This window comes from Poecilia mexicana, unplaced genomic scaffold (genome assembly GCF_051168715.1).
Source record: "Poecilia mexicana isolate PSO_F unplaced genomic scaffold, ASM5116871v1 scaffold_23, whole genome shotgun sequence".
NCBI lineage: Eukaryota > Metazoa > Chordata > Actinopteri > Cyprinodontiformes > Poeciliidae > Poecilia > Poecilia mexicana.
In genome coordinates, this window is record NW_028263392.1 from 6,018,334 (window position 1) to 6,038,113 (window position 19,780).

At 40.2% G+C, this 19,780-nt stretch overlaps 2 protein-coding genes across 4 annotated transcripts; one reads left to right on the forward strand and one right to left on the reverse strand.

The window, feature by feature from the left end:
- Positions 1-23: 23 nt before the first annotated feature.
- LOC106916617 (aldo-keto reductase family 1 member D1-like) lies at positions 24-5,610 on the reverse strand. 2 transcript variants are annotated; one of them, XM_014985010.2, is made up of 10 exons: positions 5,425-5,610; positions 4,182-4,416; positions 3,929-4,096; positions 3,672-3,788; positions 3,487-3,564; positions 3,191-3,313; positions 885-994; positions 360-525; positions 183-265; positions 24-102 (listed from the first exon to the last, which is right to left on the reverse strand). In XM_014985010.2, the coding sequence occupies exons 2-10, from the start codon at positions 4,272-4,274 to the stop codon at positions 60-62; spliced, it is 981 nt and encodes a 326-aa protein (XP_014840496.2). In that variant the 5' UTR covers positions 4,275-4,416; positions 5,425-5,610; the 3' UTR covers positions 24-59. The 2 variants fall into 2 exon arrangements, with proteins under 2 accessions (XP_014840496.2, XP_087859433.1); XM_088003307.1 differs by lacking the exon at positions 3,672-3,788.
- An 845-nt stretch (positions 5,611-6,455) lies between these two features.
- On the forward strand, positions 6,456-19,339 carry trim24 (tripartite motif containing 24). Of its 2 annotated transcripts, none has more exons than XM_014985006.2 (19): positions 6,456-7,089; positions 7,923-8,041; positions 8,180-8,327; positions 9,122-9,254; positions 9,412-9,528; positions 11,462-11,576; positions 11,658-11,804; positions 12,231-12,345; positions 13,097-13,239; positions 13,321-13,566; positions 14,098-14,211; positions 14,289-14,439; positions 14,519-14,576; positions 14,656-14,776; positions 14,869-15,161; positions 15,903-16,014; positions 16,161-16,235; positions 16,964-17,119; positions 17,237-19,339. In XM_014985006.2, exons 1-19 carry the CDS (start codon positions 6,843-6,845, stop codon positions 17,753-17,755), a joined length of 3,129 nt encoding a protein of 1,042 aa, XP_014840492.2. In that variant the 5' UTR covers positions 6,456-6,842; the 3' UTR covers positions 17,756-19,339. The 2 variants fall into 2 exon arrangements, with proteins under 2 accessions (XP_014840492.2, XP_014840493.2); XM_014985007.2 differs by having other exon boundaries at positions 13,348-13,566.
- The last annotated feature ends 441 nt before the right edge of the window (positions 19,340-19,780 follow it).

The following is a 19,780-nucleotide window of genomic DNA, read 5'->3' on the forward strand; positions in this document are numbered from 1 at the left end:
TTGAATCAATAAGACATCAATAGTCCTGCTTTGAATATTTTTATTCAATGTTTGGGATGTCAGTATTCCTCATGAAAGGGGTACTCTGGATGATCAGCCCAACTGTTGAGTCAGTAAAAAAGAAATATGAATATTGTGTTCAAAAAAGGCAAAAATTTAAGTTTCATTAATGACATACTTACAAGGGGAGCACCACAAAGCGAATGTTCTTGTTCAGCCCCTCGATCGCCTTCATCTCCTCCTCTGACAGAGAGAAGTCGAAAACCTGCAGTTTTGACAAATCAGCCAGAACTTAATTCCTTGCATCTTGTTTTTAACCAGTTTGGATTCGTCAATAAACAGAAGTAAAGCAAGTATACCTGGAAGTTGTCCTTAATGCGATCAAGGTTGAAGCTCTTCGGGATGACAACCACTCCTCTCTGCATGTTGAACCTAAGGCACACCTGCGCTGTGGTCTTTTTGTACTTTTTGGCAATTGAGGTCAGAAGCTGGTCTTCTAACATTGGGGGACATTCTAAGTTTACCCTGTTTAAAAAAAAGAAGATGATACTATAAGCAACCTGTTTCAGACAGTATTAAGTGGACATGTGGACGATAGACACGTGATTAATGTCACGTGTCTATCGTCTGATAGAATATTCGATAATTTCACCGCACTCCGATCCAGAACCGCACAGCATTATGGGAGATGTAGGCAGAGCAGTGCTGTCACTACTGGCCTGATAGTTACAGTTAGAACGTTGTTTCTCATCCCCACTTTATGAATGAAAGTGTTTATTAATTTAAATATATCTATGGGGCGAGCTTAGTTTTTTTTTTTTTTTGTAAACAGAACAATGCATTATTCACTATTATAAACAATAATAATAAAAAAAAGTTCTCACCACGATGGATCCCTATTTGTCCCAAGTGGGCTGTAACCAACAATCACAATGTTCTTCTCCTGACAGTATTCACGCAACTTTGGCTGGGTGAAATACGGGTGACATTCAACCTGTGTTTAAAAAATAAATAAATAAATAAAAAAAAATTTTGTTTGGAAATTAGAAAATGCTTTATTTAGTAACCCTGGTATTAGACTGTCCACATATTGACACTCAAGTATTTATATTGGAGAAATGTACTGCCTCTACTTTTTAGTAATGCACTATAACTGCTTAATAATGGATTGTAAACTGTTTAAAGCTTAATTAATGGCTATCTACTGGTTAGTTAGTTATTTACAATGTTATCCATCACATATGAGGGATGTTTATAATAAAATCGTACTGACTTGCCAATATTTAGTGTTCTATATGGTACACATTTATTTAATTCTTTGTATCTTCAGAAACAAGTTTGTTTCCTTATTTGCTTTATGTTTTATTAGAACAGCCGGCAGTATGCAGAGGTGTAGTACCTGGCATTTGTAATGGTTGAATATGTGCTTGTCCATTTGTAACAGTTCCCTCTATAGTTAAGTATGGGTGATCACTGTTTATTACTGATTTTATTTACCTATTTATGCATCGGACAGATGGACGACAGGCGGACTCAGTGCAAAAGCTGAAGTTGGTTTTATATAGGGTGAAGATGAAGGGAGAGAGGACAGTTCCTTGTGGAGTCCCTGTGTTTCTGACACACAGTGTCGCAAGCGAACAAACTGTGGTCTGCCAGTCAGATAGTCCACAATCCAGGACACAAGGAGAAGATGCACCTGCATCACCATCAGCTTCTCATCCATTCGAGTTGAACGGATGATGTTGAATGCACTGGAGAAGCCAAACCAACATTGTTCTCACTGTGCTTGCCGGCTAGTTCAGGGGAGTGTATACACAGTTGAGCAGGAAGATAATGGCTTCCTAAGCTCCAAGTTTGGGCTGGTAGGACGTGGTTGGACCAGAGGCCAGAGCTGCTCCAGGATAAGACTCCAGGGTCAGCGCCACATATAATCCTTGGAGTCACAAGGACGCTGTGTCTTCGGCAGCGGAACAATGCGGGGTGTTTTCTACATCACAGGGGACCCTCTGTAGATGCTGGCTCATGTTGAAGATATGCTGGAGGACTCCACAGAGCTGGATGTCACAAGCTTTCCAGGGTGGAGTCTCACCGGGTGTCTTCTAACATCTTCAAGGGTGATGTTTACTGTAGAGGAGGCTGGCTGAAGAGTGGAGCGAGGATCACAGAGTAGGAGAGAAAGGAAGGAGACTCGCATGGGGTTGAAGGACTCTGAGGGGGCAGAGGGGGGACAGCAGCAGGGGTATTGATGGAAATGTGTGTGGGTGCAGGGGCTGGTCCTTTGCCTTGTTAATTACTCTTGTTGCCCTTTTTTTAAGTTTGATTAGTGACAACTAAAGTTCTACAGCTTTTTATTTCTCTTTCTCACTGTTTACGTTTTAATTATGCTTTTTAAATCTCTTTCTCACATGCTGTTTTTATTTTAATTATGTAAAGCACTTTGAAATGCCTTGCTGCTGAAATGTGCTATACAAATAAAATTTGATTGATTGATTGATTGACTGTTGTGTTTTGTAATTAATTTCCCAAACCTCTCTGGAGTCACTTAAATAAGGTACAACTAAAGAACAGTGCAGAATGTCAGCGTCGGGCTGTTTCTTTGTCTGTGAAAAGAAAGGTGTTTTATACTGAAACTGTGATGGGTCCACTTCGTGAACTGTGAACTGAAATAGTAAAACTCACTCATAATTTCCACTTTTCCATAGAAGGACATTCATTCTTGTTTAAAGGAAAAAGGCCAGCACCCGCATAATGTTCAGGTAAAAATAAGGGTAGTGCAATTTCTAAGTATGATTTTCAAATAAAGGTCAGGTCAATGACTTGTGAAAATTAATCATTAACCTGACCTTCTTACCTTGATAATAAACTGGTTTTAGGTTTATTAATCCTATGAATTTAGTAAAAATGTTCTTCAAATGAGTGGAAATGCATAGTTTTGAGTAGATATTATTTTAATTTCCAGGGGAGCAGACCACACCAGGACTGTGTCACTCCACAGATGCTTGTCTCTCATTAATGTTTGTGAATATATGTAAATAAGCAGCTAGATTTAGAAAACTGCACCAACAAATTTCTTCTCATGGGTCTTAGCCCTGCTGGGGGCTAAGCATCCGTAAAGATGATATCCTAGAATCGCCCCTGCTTCCCATCTTCAAAAATTTCAATCTATTTTATCAGTGCTATGATGGAGTACCTGGTTTGTGACTGGTTTATGTTTCAGCCCAGGTTTGTTGAGGATCAGCTCCAGCTGGCGCTTGTTGAAGTTGGATACGCCGATTGACTTTGCCAGCCCAGCGTCCTTACAAGCTTCCATAGCCTGTTCAAGACATAAAATAAACATTTTTATAGAAACAAAGATCATAAATCCTGATGACAAGCTTCTTACTTTGACCTTGGATCTCTGTCTTGTAACTGCTATAAACTATTGTCTTTTACAGTCTCAAATTTGTACCATACGTATGAATGAAATAGATGACAAGGATTTCTCACCTCCCATGTAGCACAAAGGTCTGTCTTGTGATAAGCGCACTTCCCATTCTCATCTTGTGGGTAGAACGTATCTCCTGGCTTCAAACATTAACAGAAACTTTCAATTTGGTAAAAAAGCAAAACAAAACGAAAAACTCAGAAATAAGATTTTTGACCCTATACATGTCACAAAACATGTTCCGAACCCTGAAAGCAGTGGGCATTTCTATAATGTACAGGTCCACATAATCCAGCTGTAATTCCTTCAGGGTTTTCTCCAAAGTAGGTCGTACCAACTCAGGAGGATGGAATGTGTTCCACAACTATGAAAAATCAGTGCGACCCCAAAAAAACAACAAATAACAAAAAGGGTGTTAGTTGTTCAGGATAGGTAATATCTGTGACCATGAACATTATCCTGAGGGTGGAAAACGTTCAACAGTCAATTCACAAACAGGCAAACCTTTCCACAGTAGAAGATGTCCTCTCTCTTTACAGTCCCATCTGCAATTTTCTCTCGGATTGCTTGACCCACCTCGTCCTCATTGCAGTAGATCAAGGCTCCATCAATGTGTCTGTATCCTACCTCGATGGCCCGTTTGACAGCTGCCAAGGCGGTTCCTTTGGGAGTCTGTCAATAAATGTATCCTCCATGAGTACACAATCTTAAAGGAAACATCATGGTGCTAAACTGTCGGATAACATAACAATCTTACGTTTTGAGGATTCGAATAGGTGCCCAGTCCAATCAAAGGTATGCTGTTTCCATCACTCAAAGGAATTGAGTGGTTTTTGGGTGTCAGTGCCATATTTGATCAAAGGTTTTCCTGAACACTGTATGTAGAGCTACAGCCTTCAACAATGGTGTGCCAATCACACCAACTGCAGAGTAGTTTTTCTCCTCTTAAGATCAGGCAAATAACTCCTCCCAGACAAAGCGGCCAGCCTCCCCTGCACAAACAGACTTGATAAAGCTGACGTATCTGACACATTGCCTAAGCAAACGGGACGAGCCATGCTCGCACTGAACGTTCAGTCACCTGATTGTTGCCACGAACGTTCGCCTAGGGTCAAAACGAAATGAAATGAGTGAAACTAAACGACGAAATTCAAATGAAGAGAAATTAAATGAAATTAACGTCCGCTGAACAGCGCTTGCGGACGTTCAGCGGACGTTGGAGGTCCGTTTGCTGACATAAACCAACCGACAATTTGTTTATTTTCAGCTCAGTTTTTACGTTCGTCAAAGCTCAAACTTGACCTGTATTAATTACATTAAGGACTACCAAGGTAGAAGTAATTATAAAATGTTTTACTCTGCTATAATTTTATATAAATAAGAGATATTATCAGAAAACTTTTATTAGAAAATGTAACTGGTACATAGCGTCGATTTTAATGCATTCAAATACAATAAAATGATTTTGAAAAATGTCGACATTTTAAAGCATGCAAAAATTTGAAAAATACATTAGGGTCAGAATGTAGTATCCATAAAATAGAGTAGCACTACTTCAATATATTTTACATTTTGTTCAAGGAACAACTTGAAATGCTTCACAATTTCTGAATAACTGATCAGAGCATCTCATTTAAAATTCATACATGATGGCAGAAGAACATAAAGTATAAAGTTATACAGAAAGTTTTGTATTTAACAGACAAATATTTTTAAAAACAAAAATGTAAAAGCAATTACAAAATATAAAATCACACTAGAAAAAAAAACACTTCTCCAATATATATATATATATATATATATATATATATATATATATATATATATATATATATATATATATATATATATATATTTCAAAACTATTGACAATATATAGGTTATTGTATCTTTATCACCTTCAAATGTCAGGAGAATTCGCAGAGAGAAACTAAGAGCAGAACAAAGCTTGTCCAGAAACTTGCTCAATTAACTTAGTAAAGTAATAAGTTACTACCCACCTCTGCTTAGAATGCAGATAAGCATATGAATGCCAGGCATATACATTTATTCCTCAGGAATAAATGTAAGTGATTTTTTTAAGCCCACCTTACTGTTTTAAGTTGAACATGGTGTTAGTGATTTAGAGACCTAATTATCTTTGCCTAGCTAGCATAGCATAATGCAGGGGTGCCCAAGGTCGGTCCTCGACGGCCGGCATCCTGCATATTTTAGTTCTCTCCCTGGTTGAGCACACCTGCATCAAATTATGGCTCATTAGAAGGTCTAAGGAGAACATTGAGTTGCTGAGGAGGTTGTTACTATCACTAGGGAGAGAACTAAAACCTGGAGGATGCCGGCCCTCGAGGACCGACTTTGGGCACCCCTGGCATAATGTACTATAAGCGTCATGATTAATATTGTACTTAAATTAAACCTAACATTATATCTCCCACATGCCTCTAGAGTTTGTTGGAAAATATGTCTGTGAGTATTTCACATTTGGCAGCCTTCTGTACTAATGCCTTTCTTTCCTTTAATCTGTTTTTTTCGGTCTCTTATCTATTTCGCCGGTTACCCAGCTTCGCCTATACTCCGCATATACGTGTGTAGGAGATTGATGAATTTAAAGCTATTGACTTTAATGCGTAGTTTGTCCTTAGTGGGACACCGTAGCTGCAAAATCCAGCTGCGCCGTATGATTCAAGTACTGTGGTTTTGGTGTGATGGGAATTACGGATAGTTTTGGGGATCCGAATCAAATGGCTTCACTGAAAGAGCTCTTTCGTCGTTTCACACCCTTTTATTAATGTGTATTCATACTATAATTGATATTGATATTTCTTTACTATTAGAACCTTTCTAAGCAAGTAACTATAAACTTCAAAGGAAATGTTTCAGACCACTCATGTGGTCCAAGCCCTTAAGAATCCAACGAACACCGGCTTTCATCGTTCACCTCGAAGAGCCGGTATTTCAATCCGACTCGGCCACTAAAGACACATCGCCAGTGTTTTGAGGGAAAAAAAAGAAAGCAAGGAGGCTAGCCGATCCCTAATGGACGTGTGAGCCGAAAATATCTTGCGTCTAACCTATTTTCCGTATATATGGGACTACTGGATTCTTTGTTTTGCAGGTTAAAAAAAATAACCGCCACAAAGTGGAAATAGTGTTTTTGTCTAACGTTTATGCGTTTGAAGTAAGCTACATTGCTAATTTAGCTTTACAAACGAGCTGCAATAAGCTAATTCGTGTTGTTTCCTTTTTATTTTATGATTTACTATTTCAATTAATTCACTCAGGATTGAAAATGCCGCTATATGCAATGTTATCTTGCTCTTTTAATCCAAATGAGTGAAACAAAAGGCTATCTTTTCGATGCTAGGCGAAGGGCTAGCTACATTGATTAACCGGCTGGAGTTATCGTGACGTGACAGAAATGGATGAAAGTGTCGATAACGACGACCTCGTCATCATCGTGGAGAACGAGGCTGAAAGTTTGCCCGCAGGGGAAGAGAAGGTGAAACAGTTGGGCGCCTTCGGGCTCATGGACACATGTCCCATCTGCAAGCTGAGTTTCCACAACAGGGAGCCCAAACTGCTGCCGTGTTTGCACTCCTTCTGCCGGAGGTGCCTGCCTCCCCCGTTGAGGAGCGCCGAGCCGAGGCGGGACCCGCACGGTCCAGGTGATAATATTCACTCACCCACAGAGACGGAGCTCAGTTTTATCACCCTTTAACTACGTGTTATGACAAGATATGTCCATTAATCTGCCTGACTTTAAAGCCAAAATAACAATACACAATATGTAATATCAGTATTTCATTGAAAATCAAATTATTACTCGTGCGGTTTTACTCCAAACTGCAGTAACAAATTGGATGTGATGGATAGAAAGTGGTGCATTAATGTAAAGTTGTAAAAATAAGTTTTGAGTATGTGGAGGGTGATGATTTTGCGCTTTCCGGATTATTTTAGGACCTCAGATCATACCGCCTCACTCTGACGTAGGGGTGAGCATTTATTTTATCGTTTATCATTTATCGTGGAAAAATTGTTTTGATTTATCTTGATGATAAATTAGAGTTAATAAAAAACTAAACTGACAGTGTGATCGCAAATGCTGCTGTTTTCTACACTGATTTTTCAACGAGAGCATCGATAAGTATCAGTAAATCCAAAAACATGATAAATGCAGTTACTGTGTTCAGTTTATGGATATAAAAAACACTTAAAAAAAAAAAAAGTGGCATCCTGAAGAAGCTTATCTTAAATGAGAATGTTTTTAAAGAACAGTGTGTGTGTTTGTGGTGCAGTGAATGCTGATCCATTCAGTCACAGGCAAAAAAACACTGTAATAAACCTTTATATAAATGATCAACTTTATCGTTATCACAATAGCACCAAAAAATATTGTGATAAAATTCCAAGTCCACATCATTGTCTGACATAATTATTTAAAGTAGTATTGCTGGTTAAATAAACCCAATAATACAATAATATGTGCTTCCTGCTATAGTTGGTTCCATTCGGTGTCCAGTGTGCGGACAGGAATGCTGGGAGGTCGACGTGTTGGACAACTTCTTTGTCAAGGACTCCGCTGAGGTGCCCAGCAGCACAGTGGAGAAAACCAGCCAGGTTCTGCCTCACAGCCCCCTCCCCCCGCTCTTGTCTGAGCGGATCATCTCGTAAAAAAAAAAAATGTGTTGTAAATTCTGCGCCTTTCCCGCTCATCTTTTCTTTTCTCTTTTCTCTGCGTCCCTCTGCTTCTGCCAGGTATGCATGAGCTGCGACGACAACACCGAGGCGACGGGCTACTGCGTGGAGTGTGTGGAGTTCCTGTGCTTGACGTGCATCGAGGCGCACCAGAGGGTGAAGTTCACCCGAGACCACACCATACGCCAGAAGGAGGAGATGTCTCCAGGTGGGGCGCAGACGCATCGCATCGTTTGTGTCCTTCATCCTTCTTGACGTTTGCTCTTTTTATGAACGAATGCACTGTCTGTTTTTTTTTTTGTTTGTTTTTTTTTGACTGGTTAATGTCAATATGGAGCAACAGCTGGGAGACATAAGCAAAACAAGCAAGCACAGTATTCCTTTTTTTATATTTTGATATTGATTAGATTGCTACTGTCCAGTCGGCTCGGTTTCAAACCAAGCAGTGCACAATTATTCAAATTGTTGTGCACAAATGCACAACTACTCAAATTGTGCATTTGAGTAGATCTAAAAATGTGATATTTATCTGCTGGTAACAGACATTTTGTTTCTCTGTGTGTAGCTGGTTGTAATTTATCCAAGTTTGATTAAATAGTTGCTGCTTTTCTTCTCTCCAATCTACTAAAATAATGATTATTTTAGTAATTTATCGTTCTGACGATTAATCGGATAAAATAAATTGGCACATTCTGCAGTATTTTTATTAAAGCTTAAGAAATGCATAAAACGTGCAAATAAATAATTCATTTCCCTTTTTAAAGAACAAAAGTAAACATTTTATTGCCAAACATGCAAAAAAACAGCTTTTTTTTTAAGGACTCATCTACTTCCAATAAGATATGAAAAGCTCGGCCTTTTCTTCCTGACTTACTCTAACCTGATGTGTCGATTACTATTGTTTTGATTAACAGAGTAGTAATTGGATAGAAGAAAGAAATGTAAATATTCAGGCTTCATGTTTCTCATGAGCGGATCCTCCTGTGCTCTCCTCCTGCGCAGAGGCCCTAGGCGTTTCCACGCAGAAGCCCGTCTTCTGCGACGTTCACAAGCAGGAGCCGCTGAAGCTGTTCTGCGAGACGTGCGACCGGCTCACGTGTCGAGACTGCCAGCTCCTCAAACACAAGGACCACAAGTAACATTGCGTTCCTGCTGATGATTTAGCAAAAGTGCTGATTTTTTTTTTTGCACATGGGATGCGGCGATATATACAAACCGAACAGGACTAATCATGACAGATATTTAAAAAAAGAAAAAGTCCGACACTCATGCTGTTTTCTTTTTGTGTCTAGCTACCAGTTCTTGGAGGACGCGTACAGGAACCATAAGCAGTATCTGGAAACCATGACGCTGCAGTTGCAGGAAAAGAGAAAAGCCATTGAAGAAGTGTCGAGCTGTATCAACTCCGGGTAAAGTTCTGCAACACGGCTGGTTTCAAACGCATCTTTAAAAGGATTCATTCTGATTCACTGGGCTTTGGTTACAAAATGTTTGTAATGTTGCTACAGTTGGAATTTCTTTGACTTGAATTTAATCCCTATCAGCAGTTAGACATCACCTCTAGCAGCAAATTTGGGTTTTTCACAGTTCTAAATTATTTTTTATTTTTTTAAATACCCAAACTATGCAAGATAAGATTAATTTTTAGACTGAATTCTGCTTTTAAAGGTTGCTGAAGTTCAGAAAAGGAAGATGTGAGAGAAAGAGGAAGCTGTTGACAACTGACAGGTTTTAGTAAAATACATATTAAGCGTAGAAGTAACTCATACAGAACTACAGAGCCAAAAGCCGAAGAAAAATGGGCTCCAATTTTGTCACAAATGTATGAATTAGCCAAAGAGGTTTTGGGATTGTTTGATGTGACGCGGTGAAACAAAACCAGGCTAAATGTCTGCTTGCTGTTGTTCTATCTTGCCTTTCTTCTTCCTCAAGGAAGCAGAAAAGAGTTGAATAATTTTGAGACCACAGTAGTCATTTAAAGTATCCACTTATTCTTATTTCACTTATTTGATTTTAAACAGCGGTAACACTCTATTTGAAGGGGGGTGAATAAGACTGACATGACACTGTCATAAACACCTGTCATGATGATGAATAAATCTTCATGAATATTTATGACTGTTGTCATAAAGCGTCATTCGGTAAATCATGACACTTTTAATGCAAAGTTGACATTATTAAAAATGTCAACTTGACATTAACCTCGTCAAAAATGTCTTCGTTATGACAACGTGACATTACCCAAGACAACGTCATTGTCATGACAACTTGACATTAAGCAAGATATTAAAACTAGTCATGAATGAAATAGGTGAATTTTAAAATATTATCCTTGTATGACAGCATTAACAAGTCACTTGTTGTTACACATACCTTTTGCTGTCATGAGACCATTATAATTGTGACATTATCTCTTTATCACAGTAAACTAGTACTGAAGATGTCATTGAGTGTCATTATTCTATCGCTTTAATGACAGAGTCATGAACATTTCCAGTCACCTCAAGTAAGTGTGGTCCACTTTACTTGAGGTAGCTGAAAATGTTCATGACTTGTTAATGCTGTCTTATAAGGATAACATTTTAAAATTCACCTGTTATTACATTCATAAGTTATAATGTCTTGCTTAATGTCAAGTTGTCATGATGACGACGTCTTGCTTAATGTCAAGTTGTCATGATGACGACGTCTTGAGTAATGTCAAGTTGTCATGATGACGACGTCTTGAGTAATGTCAAGTTGTCATGATGACGACGTCTTGAGTAATGTCAAGTTGTCATGATGACGACGTCTTGAGTAATGTCAAGTTGTCATGACGACGACGTCTTGAGTAATGTCAAGTTGTCATGACGACGACGTCTTGGGTAATGTCAAGTTGTCATGACGACGACGTCTTGGGTAATGTCAAGTTGTCATGACGACGACGTCTTGGGTAATGTCAAGTTGTCATGACGACGACGTCTTGGGTAATGTCAAGTTGTCATGATGACGACGTCTTGGGTAATGTCAAGTTGTCATGACGACGTTGTCTTGGGTAATGTCAAGTTGTCATGACGACGTTGTCTTGGGTAATGTCAAGTTATCGTAACAAAGACATTTTTAATAATGTCAACTTTGTATTAAAAGTCATGATTTACCGAATGACGCTTTATGACAACAGTCATAAATATTCATGTTCATGACATGTGATATGTCATGTTTATGACAGTGTCATGTCAGTCCTATTCGCCCTCCTTCAAATAAATTGTTACCTGAACAGCTGACAGTTTTAGTCCTAGTTAATCACAAGGAGTCAATTTGGATTCACAATGCCAAATTCCCTCTCCGTCTCAACTTCCGCAGACTGCAGCAAGTGGAGGAAAACCGGAAAGCTGTGACAAACGAAATAAAGAAGTCCATCTGCAACCTGATCATGGAGATCAACAGGAAGGGAAAGATCCTGATAAACCAGCTCGAGGTGCGTTTGCGCTTCCCTTTTGAGCCGCTTCCACCAGACGTCCTCTGGTGACGTTTCAGTGAACGCCGCTCTCGCCCTCAGGCGCTTACTAAGGACCACGATTTGGCTCTGAAGAAGCAGCAGGACGACATCAACGCCCTGACGAGGCAGCTGGATCACGTGATCAGCTTCACCAAGTGGGCGACGGCGAGTCACAGCGGAACAGCTCTGCTGTACTGCAAGAGACTGGTATTGTTTCTGTTAATAGGCTATTTTACAGATTTTGAACTAGGTGAAGCAAAAACTATGCCCATTGAGGCAGATGTACAGGAAAAAAAATGTTTCCATCTTAAATGCAATTATTTGTACAGTTTTGGCTGAATGACTGTTTTGAGTGTGTTGTTCTTTCAGTGTTTTTTCAGATTCTGTATACTGTAACGATTAATCAGTTGCAAATTAGTTTTAACCTGGAACATTTATTTAGTGGAGGGAATGAGATGAATCACCCTGAATTTAGATGTTTAGTTTTTTTTCTTTTGTCTTGTTGAACACTGATTGGATTGTGCTGGACCTTTGGGTTGTTTTAGATGCTCGTTCAGAGTTGTGGGCTGCATCAGAAAACTCTCCGTCATGCCTGATCTCTAGTTTTAACATTCCTGTCTCTCTGCCTCTCAGATCCTCTATCAGATCCACTACCTGATGAGAACGAGCTACAACCCGTCCATCGTCCCGCAGAGCTCTGTTCGCTTCCAGTGCCGGTCGGGCTTCTGGGCCTCAAACGTAGACCTCGGTATGTCTTGTTTATTTTTTTGTTTTTGTTTTTGTTTTTTTCTGTCTTAGTATCAGAGACTTAAAGTTACAAAAAACTAAACAGGAATGTAAGTTTACATGTCATCACATTCAGTTCTTTGTGAGGTCAATTCACGTTTTTATCTGTGGGGTTTTCTCATGGATGCATCCAGATCTAGTTTACAAGACATTTTGTTCTTTTTTCTATGTGTGTCAGTGTGTTAATCTTATCTGACCTACATGATGGTTGTTTTTTTGTTATTGTTTTTCAACTACTCTCTTTTTTTTTTTTTTATTTCTGAGCTTTTAGTAACCAAACAGATTTAAAGGAAAACGCATCACAGAAGAAGTTGTTTTGAATTCTGTAGCAATTTTTAAACTGGATTAAGATCATTTTCATCACACATCTCACTCTTCAGTTGTGTTTTTTATATATATATATAAACAAAACTAAGTGTAGAAAAAAAAATTAAAGTAAAATAATTCTTCATTCATTTATCACACCTTTTTTATCTTTGAAATGTTTTGTTCTCACATAATTATCCAAAGCCTGATAAAAGTGATAAATTATTTACACATTTACTTTTAGTATTATAGAAGGGAAATATTCCACTTGGAGACGGTAGAGAGAAAAACCTCCATTCCAACAGAATGGAAACGGAAATAAAGAACCGAATGTGTGTTCTTCTGCAGCTGTTATAGAAACATGTTGGTAATTTCTCCTCCTCGTCGTCGTCGTCGTTTTCTTGCAGGTTCGCTGGTGGTCGAGCGATGTCCGGGGAGGCCACCCATCCCCAACCATCAGCAGGGTCCCAGACCCGAGGCCCCGACCGGGGGTCTTTCCCTCGCAGCAGCGCAGCAGCGACAGAGCACTCTAGCTCAGCTCCAAATGCAGGTAACATTAATTGTGTTTTACTCATTTTAAATGCTAGATTTTCACTAGAGGCTAACCTGTTGAATCACCACCTTGTCCAAGGTTGACAAGCTCTCCCACCATCCTCAGAGGCAGCCCCCTCCTAACCACTGGTCCTGGTATCAAAATGTCAGGCTCTCAGCTCCTCCAGGCCCTCCTCCACCTACCAGACCCATCCATGGGGGGTCTTCTCCCTCCCAAGCTCCCCCCAGCTTGGTGCAGCCTGGACGCAGGTACGGGAACAGCCATCCAAACCCCAGGAGCCCTCCGGCGTCCATGATTCAGAGCCCAGGCTACGGAGCGTCACAGGTAATTTTGGTGGATGTACATTTGTACAGTTTCTCCCGAAATTATTCATGCCCCTTGAAGAAGTTTTCAAATTTGGCAATGTGAAAACAAGCAGCCTTTAGAAGGTGATGCATAATTGTGAAGCAGAAGGGAAATGATGCGTTGGTTTCAAAGTTGTTTGACGAGTAAAAAAAAATCTGAAAAGTGGCAATTTTTAGTTCTTAAGATAGGAAATTTATCATAAGTACAGTACTTCAATGACGTACATTTTGTGTCATCTCCTTATCTTATCTATTTCTTTTCTCCAAAGTAAAAATGACACATTTAGCAGCCCATATAAACTATGACATACTGATGATTATAGTGTCACTATCAGTAGGTGAACTACTTAAAGTTATCATGTGATACCTTTAAAATGTCTCATTTCTGAATTTGTAAATGAGTCAGTGTTTGTCTTTCAACCTCTTTCTTACTTAATGAGGTATTAAAAAAAGGAGTCGTATCATATCGGAGGATAAACTCTTTTTTTTTTTTTTTGTGCGTTTCTTCTAGTCTCTACGAGAACTAATCCACAGCAACGCGTTCCCCCCTAAACCCATCGACATATCGCAGGGCGCTCCCCGCTTCTCGCAGCCTCTGTCTGCTCCCCAGGCCGCTCTGCACCAGGTTGGTAACAGGAAAATCCAACATGAACGTGAAAAGTATTAATTCAGGCTTTACTGAAATAAAAATTTGTCCCTCAGAGATGCATGCCGGAGTCGTCCCTCATAAAGAGGAGTGAAGCAGGTCTGCCCGTCCCCACCGTCAGCATCTCCATCCCCAAACCCATGGTGGGTTTGGGGATGGCAGCCGGAAGCTCAGAAAAAAGCAGCAGCTCGTTTGGTCATGTGACAGGTTTGTGCTTTTGTTTGCCAACTTTATCTCAAGTTATTTATTTTTATGTGACATCCAGTTGTTTAAACGCTGCTTTCAGGTCACGGAGGGCAGAACTCGCCGCTGGCGAAGCCGTCCTCTTCTGACAGAACCGCGGGGTAAGAAAGCGTTGGACTCATCAGGAGTTTTCTGAGCAGAACTCAGAATCTTAGTGCATCTTCAATTTTCACTCTGAAGGTCGATGTCCTGGAGGTCAGCGCCTCCGTCGGCCCCCGCGCCGAAGCGGAGGAGGAGGATGTCTCCGGGGCCTGTAATCGTCATCAAGGACGAACCCGAGGACGAGGACGAAGTTCGTTTTGTAAGCAAAGTGGTCCGGTTCTTTCAAATCCAGACGTAATTCCACCCCCAGCCGTGCTGACGACGTATTCTTTTTGTTGTTGCCGTCCACAGGTGCAATCCAGCGGCGGGTCGAGCCTCCCAGACAGCAGCACCGGCGCTCAGTCGAAGCCCCGGCCGCCGCCAAAGGGACTGGTGGCGTCCACGGCCCCGGCGTCCACCTCCATCGACCAGTGCAATCAGACCCAGTCGCAGCCGGACCCCCAAAAGAAGCCGGAACCAGAGGACGACCCCAACGAGGACTGGTGCGCTGTGTGTCAGAACGGCGGGGAGCTGCTCTGCTGTGACAAGTGCCCCAAAGTTTTCCACCTCTCCTGCCACATTCCGGCTCTGAATGAGTCGCCGAGGTGAGACACGGATCGGCTTTTATAAGAATCAAACTTTTTTATGAACCGTCACCTTTTGCTATGTCTCAGTCGAAAACGTCAGCAATCTGACCAACAATTTTCATATGGTTTTGAAAAGTTTTTGCTTATAAAAATTTGAAAAGTGCTGCTTTTTTTTTTCTATTCCACTCCACTGAGATAATTTAAGGGTAAATCTGTACCAGATTTGTATATTTTGTAGACACTCAAAAGTTTCTTTGTTAAATAGGAGAGCATCAATAGCTGCGTTCCCATTGCAAATGTGTGCAAAACTTTGTCCGCTAATGTCAAAAAGCACAATTTTGCAATAGGGGCGTTTCCATTAAATAAGAAACGCAATTAAAATCACATGTGAATATTTTCAATAAGTAATTGAAAAACAAGCTGCGGCATCATCTTCCAACTACTCTGTGTCGTCTTCTTTGTGGTTTCCTCCACTAGAGACATCTGGTTATTTTGTGATACAAAAATACATTAATTTCAATACATCAGAAAAAACGTCTCATGTTGGCATAAAAACTTTAGCATTTTGCAAAAGGTGTTGGTGTCCGGTTGTTTTTCTGCGTTCATCCAGCAACTGAAAACAATCGTAATTCCATTGAAACATCAGTAAAAATGTGTTAGTTATTTTTGTGGTGAAAGACTCCTTGTTTGAGCACACTCCAACGTTTGCAGCACACTTTTTAGCATCTATGATCTTTCTGTGTCTTTCCTTCTCTTCAGCGGTGAGTGGTTTTGCTCATTCTGCCGGGACCTAGAGTCACCAGAGATGGAGTACGACTGTGACAGAGGCAGCGGGCCGGGCTCTGAAAACTTCTCCTCCGTGGACAAAAGGGTATTTTTAAACCCTCTACTACTTCCATTTTCACTCTATTTTAACACTGCTGCTCACTTCTTCCTATCAATACATTAATGAAGAATATACTCTTTTAGGATAAATAAAGGAGTGTCTCTTGACTGTGATGTTTTTCTTGATTCTAGAAATGCGAGCGGCTGCTGCTACGCTTGTTCAGTAACGACTTCAGCACAGACTTCCAGCACCCTGCGTCTCCATCGGTAACCCGCCGCAGTCGATATTTCATGCAGTTTATTTGTACTAATTATTGTTTGTGAACGAACGGATTCTGTCTACATTACGGGAAATCGCAGTCATTCTGTCCAGTCAACCTTTCATTGATTCATCTGTTCATCCAACTGTCCAACCAACCATGGGTAGATGTTTGTCCATCCATCCATTTGTTTGTTAATCCATTCGTTTTTCCATCTAACCAACCATCTTTCTGTCTGTTCTTGTCATTTTTTTTCTATTTACTACATCAGGTCTTATTTATTATGTTAGTTATATTTATGTTAGGGTGAATTTCATTTGTCCAACCAGTCAACTCTCCATCCTTCCAGTTAACCCTTCATTTATCCATTAGTTCATCCATCCAACCCTTCATCTGTCCGTCCGTCTAACCAGCTATCTAACCATTCATCCCACCATTTGTTCATCCATTCATACGTCTGTCCATCAATGTCCATCTACATAACCCAGTCATCCATCCCTTTATTTGCCGAGGCATCTGCTCTTCCGTCCAGAACTTTCCATCATCTTTCAGCCCAGTCGATTGATAACTTCAGTTGTCCATCTGTCCTGTTCTTTTGCTATATTCAAAATCCGTAGTGACTTGTTGTACTTGTACTAAAAGTAAAAGTCCTGGATTACGCCACATGGCGGAGAAACCATGAGGAGACGCAGCCAAAAACAAGTTCAGCAGACCAGAGATGTGCTTCTTTTTTAGGAAACTCGGCGGTACAAGGAGCTAATAAAGACGCCGATGGATTTGACGATGGTGAAGAAAAAACTGCAGTCAAAGGAGGACGAGTGCTACGGAAGCCCAGAGGAGTTCGTTTCTGACGTCAGGCTCATATTTTTCAACTGTGCCAAGTACTACAAGGTGGGTCTCCCTTCCAGTCCTCTGTTGCAAAAAATGTAATGTTACTTCCGTTCTCGTGTTTTTTTTTTTTTTTTTTTTCTTCCTTCAACTTTAAAGTTGCCCTCTACCTTTTCCAAGGCGACATCCGAGATTGGGAGTGCCGGCTTGTACCTGGAGGATTACTTCGAGGAGCAGCTGAAGCTCGTCTACCCAGACAAGGTCTTCCCAGGGGGGAGAGAGGAGCAGATGATCCCTCCTTTAGAGGACGAGATCGAAGAAGAGGAGGAGCAGCCGATGGAGCAAAGCGCCGCCGCAGCGGAGGACAAGAAACCACAAAGCCCTGCAGGAGACGCAGACGGCGGAATGGTTCCTAAGGAAGAGCCGATGGCTCCGGCAGAGAGCGAGAACCTGGAGGAAAGCAGCGAAATGACTCAAAAGGAGACAGAGGAAGCGACTGCAGACATAGAGGGAGGCGTTCCTCCTGCAGAAGAGGCGAAGCCAGATGAGAGCATCGACGGTAAGCAGGCGGAAAGCTGCCCAGCTTCTGACACGGAACCTAAAGATGGCGGCGAGGACGAGAAGGCTCAGCTGCCTGCAGGCGAAGCTGAGGACACACCGGACACTTCGGAGAATCCAGCCTCGGAGCAACAGGGATAGACAGACCCCCCAGATTCCAGGAGGATAGATCAAAGACCAGAGAAGTCTTCCAGAGTCATGGCCGTGGCGTTGGCCGCCATTAGATGCAATTAGATCCTTTTTTATAACTCGAAGCAGTTATAAAGTTTGAAGCAGAGTCGCTGCCGCCGCTGCTGCGTGGGACGGACTCTTAACGGCGGTTTATGCTGCTGGTGCACAACAAAGACAGTAAACAAGCTCTTTGTTTCTTTCTTATCTACGACGACTGTGAAAAGCCACACACACGTGAGCTTCTCTGTGGATCGCGCTTAAGTTATGAATTACTGTAAATGCGTCTTAATAATGAAAGCACAGTTTCTGAAGTAGGAAAAAAAAACCGCCAAATTTGGACTTTCAATGCATGAAATATGCTCTTGATATCAATAACCCATGCATTCTAGCCATTTTGGTTCAAGATTAACTCTTCTGCGGTAGTATTTTATTTTTATTTATAGTATTAAAGCACAAGTATAGGATGGCTAAATACTGTAGATTTTTGTACAATGTGGCATATGTACAATATACATGTATATAAACACAAATAGCAACATTTGTTGCCATTTGTGTTTACCAGCAACATTTGTTGCTGGTGAAGAGCTAAACAGGCGCTTTCATTGGAGGAGCATAATCTCTCATTATGAATGTTTTTTTTTTTTTTTAGAACAATTCAAACTTTATCTAAGTGCGTTCAATGACTTGGACGAAACCCTTCAAGAAGAAATGAATTGATTCAGGGTTTTATTTTTTTTAACAAGAGGATGAAAAAACTTTTGTTTCATATCTAGCCAAAGTAAAAATCTGAAAATGGCATCGGTTACATTTATATTAAATAATTATTGGGTCTCTTTTGATTTTGTTATATAAAAAAATTACCTTAGAGCTGAACAAAATTGGGGGAAAAAGCTGATTGGTTGTTTCACTTCACTCTGTGCTGCCAGTTTCCCAAACTTGCAGCAATCCTAGATGTTATTTGCTCAACTGTTATCGCTCCCAACTTAAGAGATCTGATATTCAATGCCTCAGTCAGAGTTTTCCGACCTTTGACCTTGATTCCTTCATTTTGATTAGATGGAGAGACTGCTCACCTCCAGCAAAATAAATTTTGGCTCATGTATGAAAGCGGAGTCGTTTAGAAAGCAAAGGTTTACACGGCCACCTTACTGCTAAAGGTCGCTACGTGATGCCATTAATCTGCAACAAAATCAATGTTGAGCATAAAAAGACTTCCTGAGTTTATAATATTTGTAATAAAACCAGATTACATGACATACAACTGACTTTTGCATCACAAATTCATATGTACCATCTTCATTTTTGCCTCAGTTTCTAAATATGTTCAGTGTATGAGTGGATAATCCAGGGCACAGAACTAGCAATAGCATATAATGATGTTAATAATTTGATAGTGAATTATTTTTGCTATCAAAATTTGGCATTTGTTCATTTCCCTTTAAGATTTATTTTCGGATGATGTCACTTGACAAACTGCAGCAACCTTTATACTGCAGACACATTTCTGCACTTGCTCCTATCGAAATAAAGCCTACATACAACTGAAAGTCAAAAGTTTTATATTTGCAATTTTTTTTTATGGGTTTAAAAGAAAAATAATTATGAAGAGATGTGGAATATGTTGCTGGAATGGAGTATTACACATTTATAGCAAAAGAGGTAAACAAAGCTTTTCACATGGAAATGATGACGGTATTGTGCTGTTGGTGAAATCTGTGTAAAAATACATAAACATACCATTAGCAATTTCAGTACATGTTTTAAAATGTTATCATTACGACACATTTATAGTCGTAATTTCACCTTTAAAATAATTATTTATGACACGGTGTCGAATTATTGTGAATTCGAAATAATGACAATCTCATAATTTAGACCAATTTCAACGATATTGAGGTCAAAATTCTAACTTTAAAAGCCAGACTTATGACATTGTGTTGCATTATTATGACTAAAAGTCATAATAAAATGGTGACTTTGGAAGTAGAAATTATG

Bases quoted from the DNA above. Each gene is read 5' to 3' on its own strand.
- LOC106916617 (XM_014985010.2), bottom strand. From the start codon at position 4,274: ATGGCACTGACACCCAAAAACCACTCAATTCCTTTGAGTGATGGAAAC. The intron at 3,565-3,671 runs GTTCGGAACATG...TAATGTTTGAAG, and splicing joins AAATGCCCACTGCTTTCAGG to CCAGGAGATACGTTCTACCC. The intron at 526-884 runs GTGAGAACTTTT...TTTTTTAAACAG, and splicing joins ACAAATAGGGATCCATCGTG to GGTAAACTTAGAATGTCCCC.
- trim24 (XM_014985006.2), top strand. From the start codon at position 6,843: ATGGATGAAAGTGTCGATAACGACGACCTCGTCATCATCGTGGAGAAC. The intron at 14,577-14,655 runs GTAAGAAAGCGT...TTCACTCTGAAG, and splicing joins TCTTCTGACAGAACCGCGGG to GTCGATGTCCTGGAGGTCAG. The intron at 16,236-16,963 runs GTAACCCGCCGC...CTTCTTTTTTAG, and splicing joins AGCACCCTGCGTCTCCATCG to GAAACTCGGCGGTACAAGGA.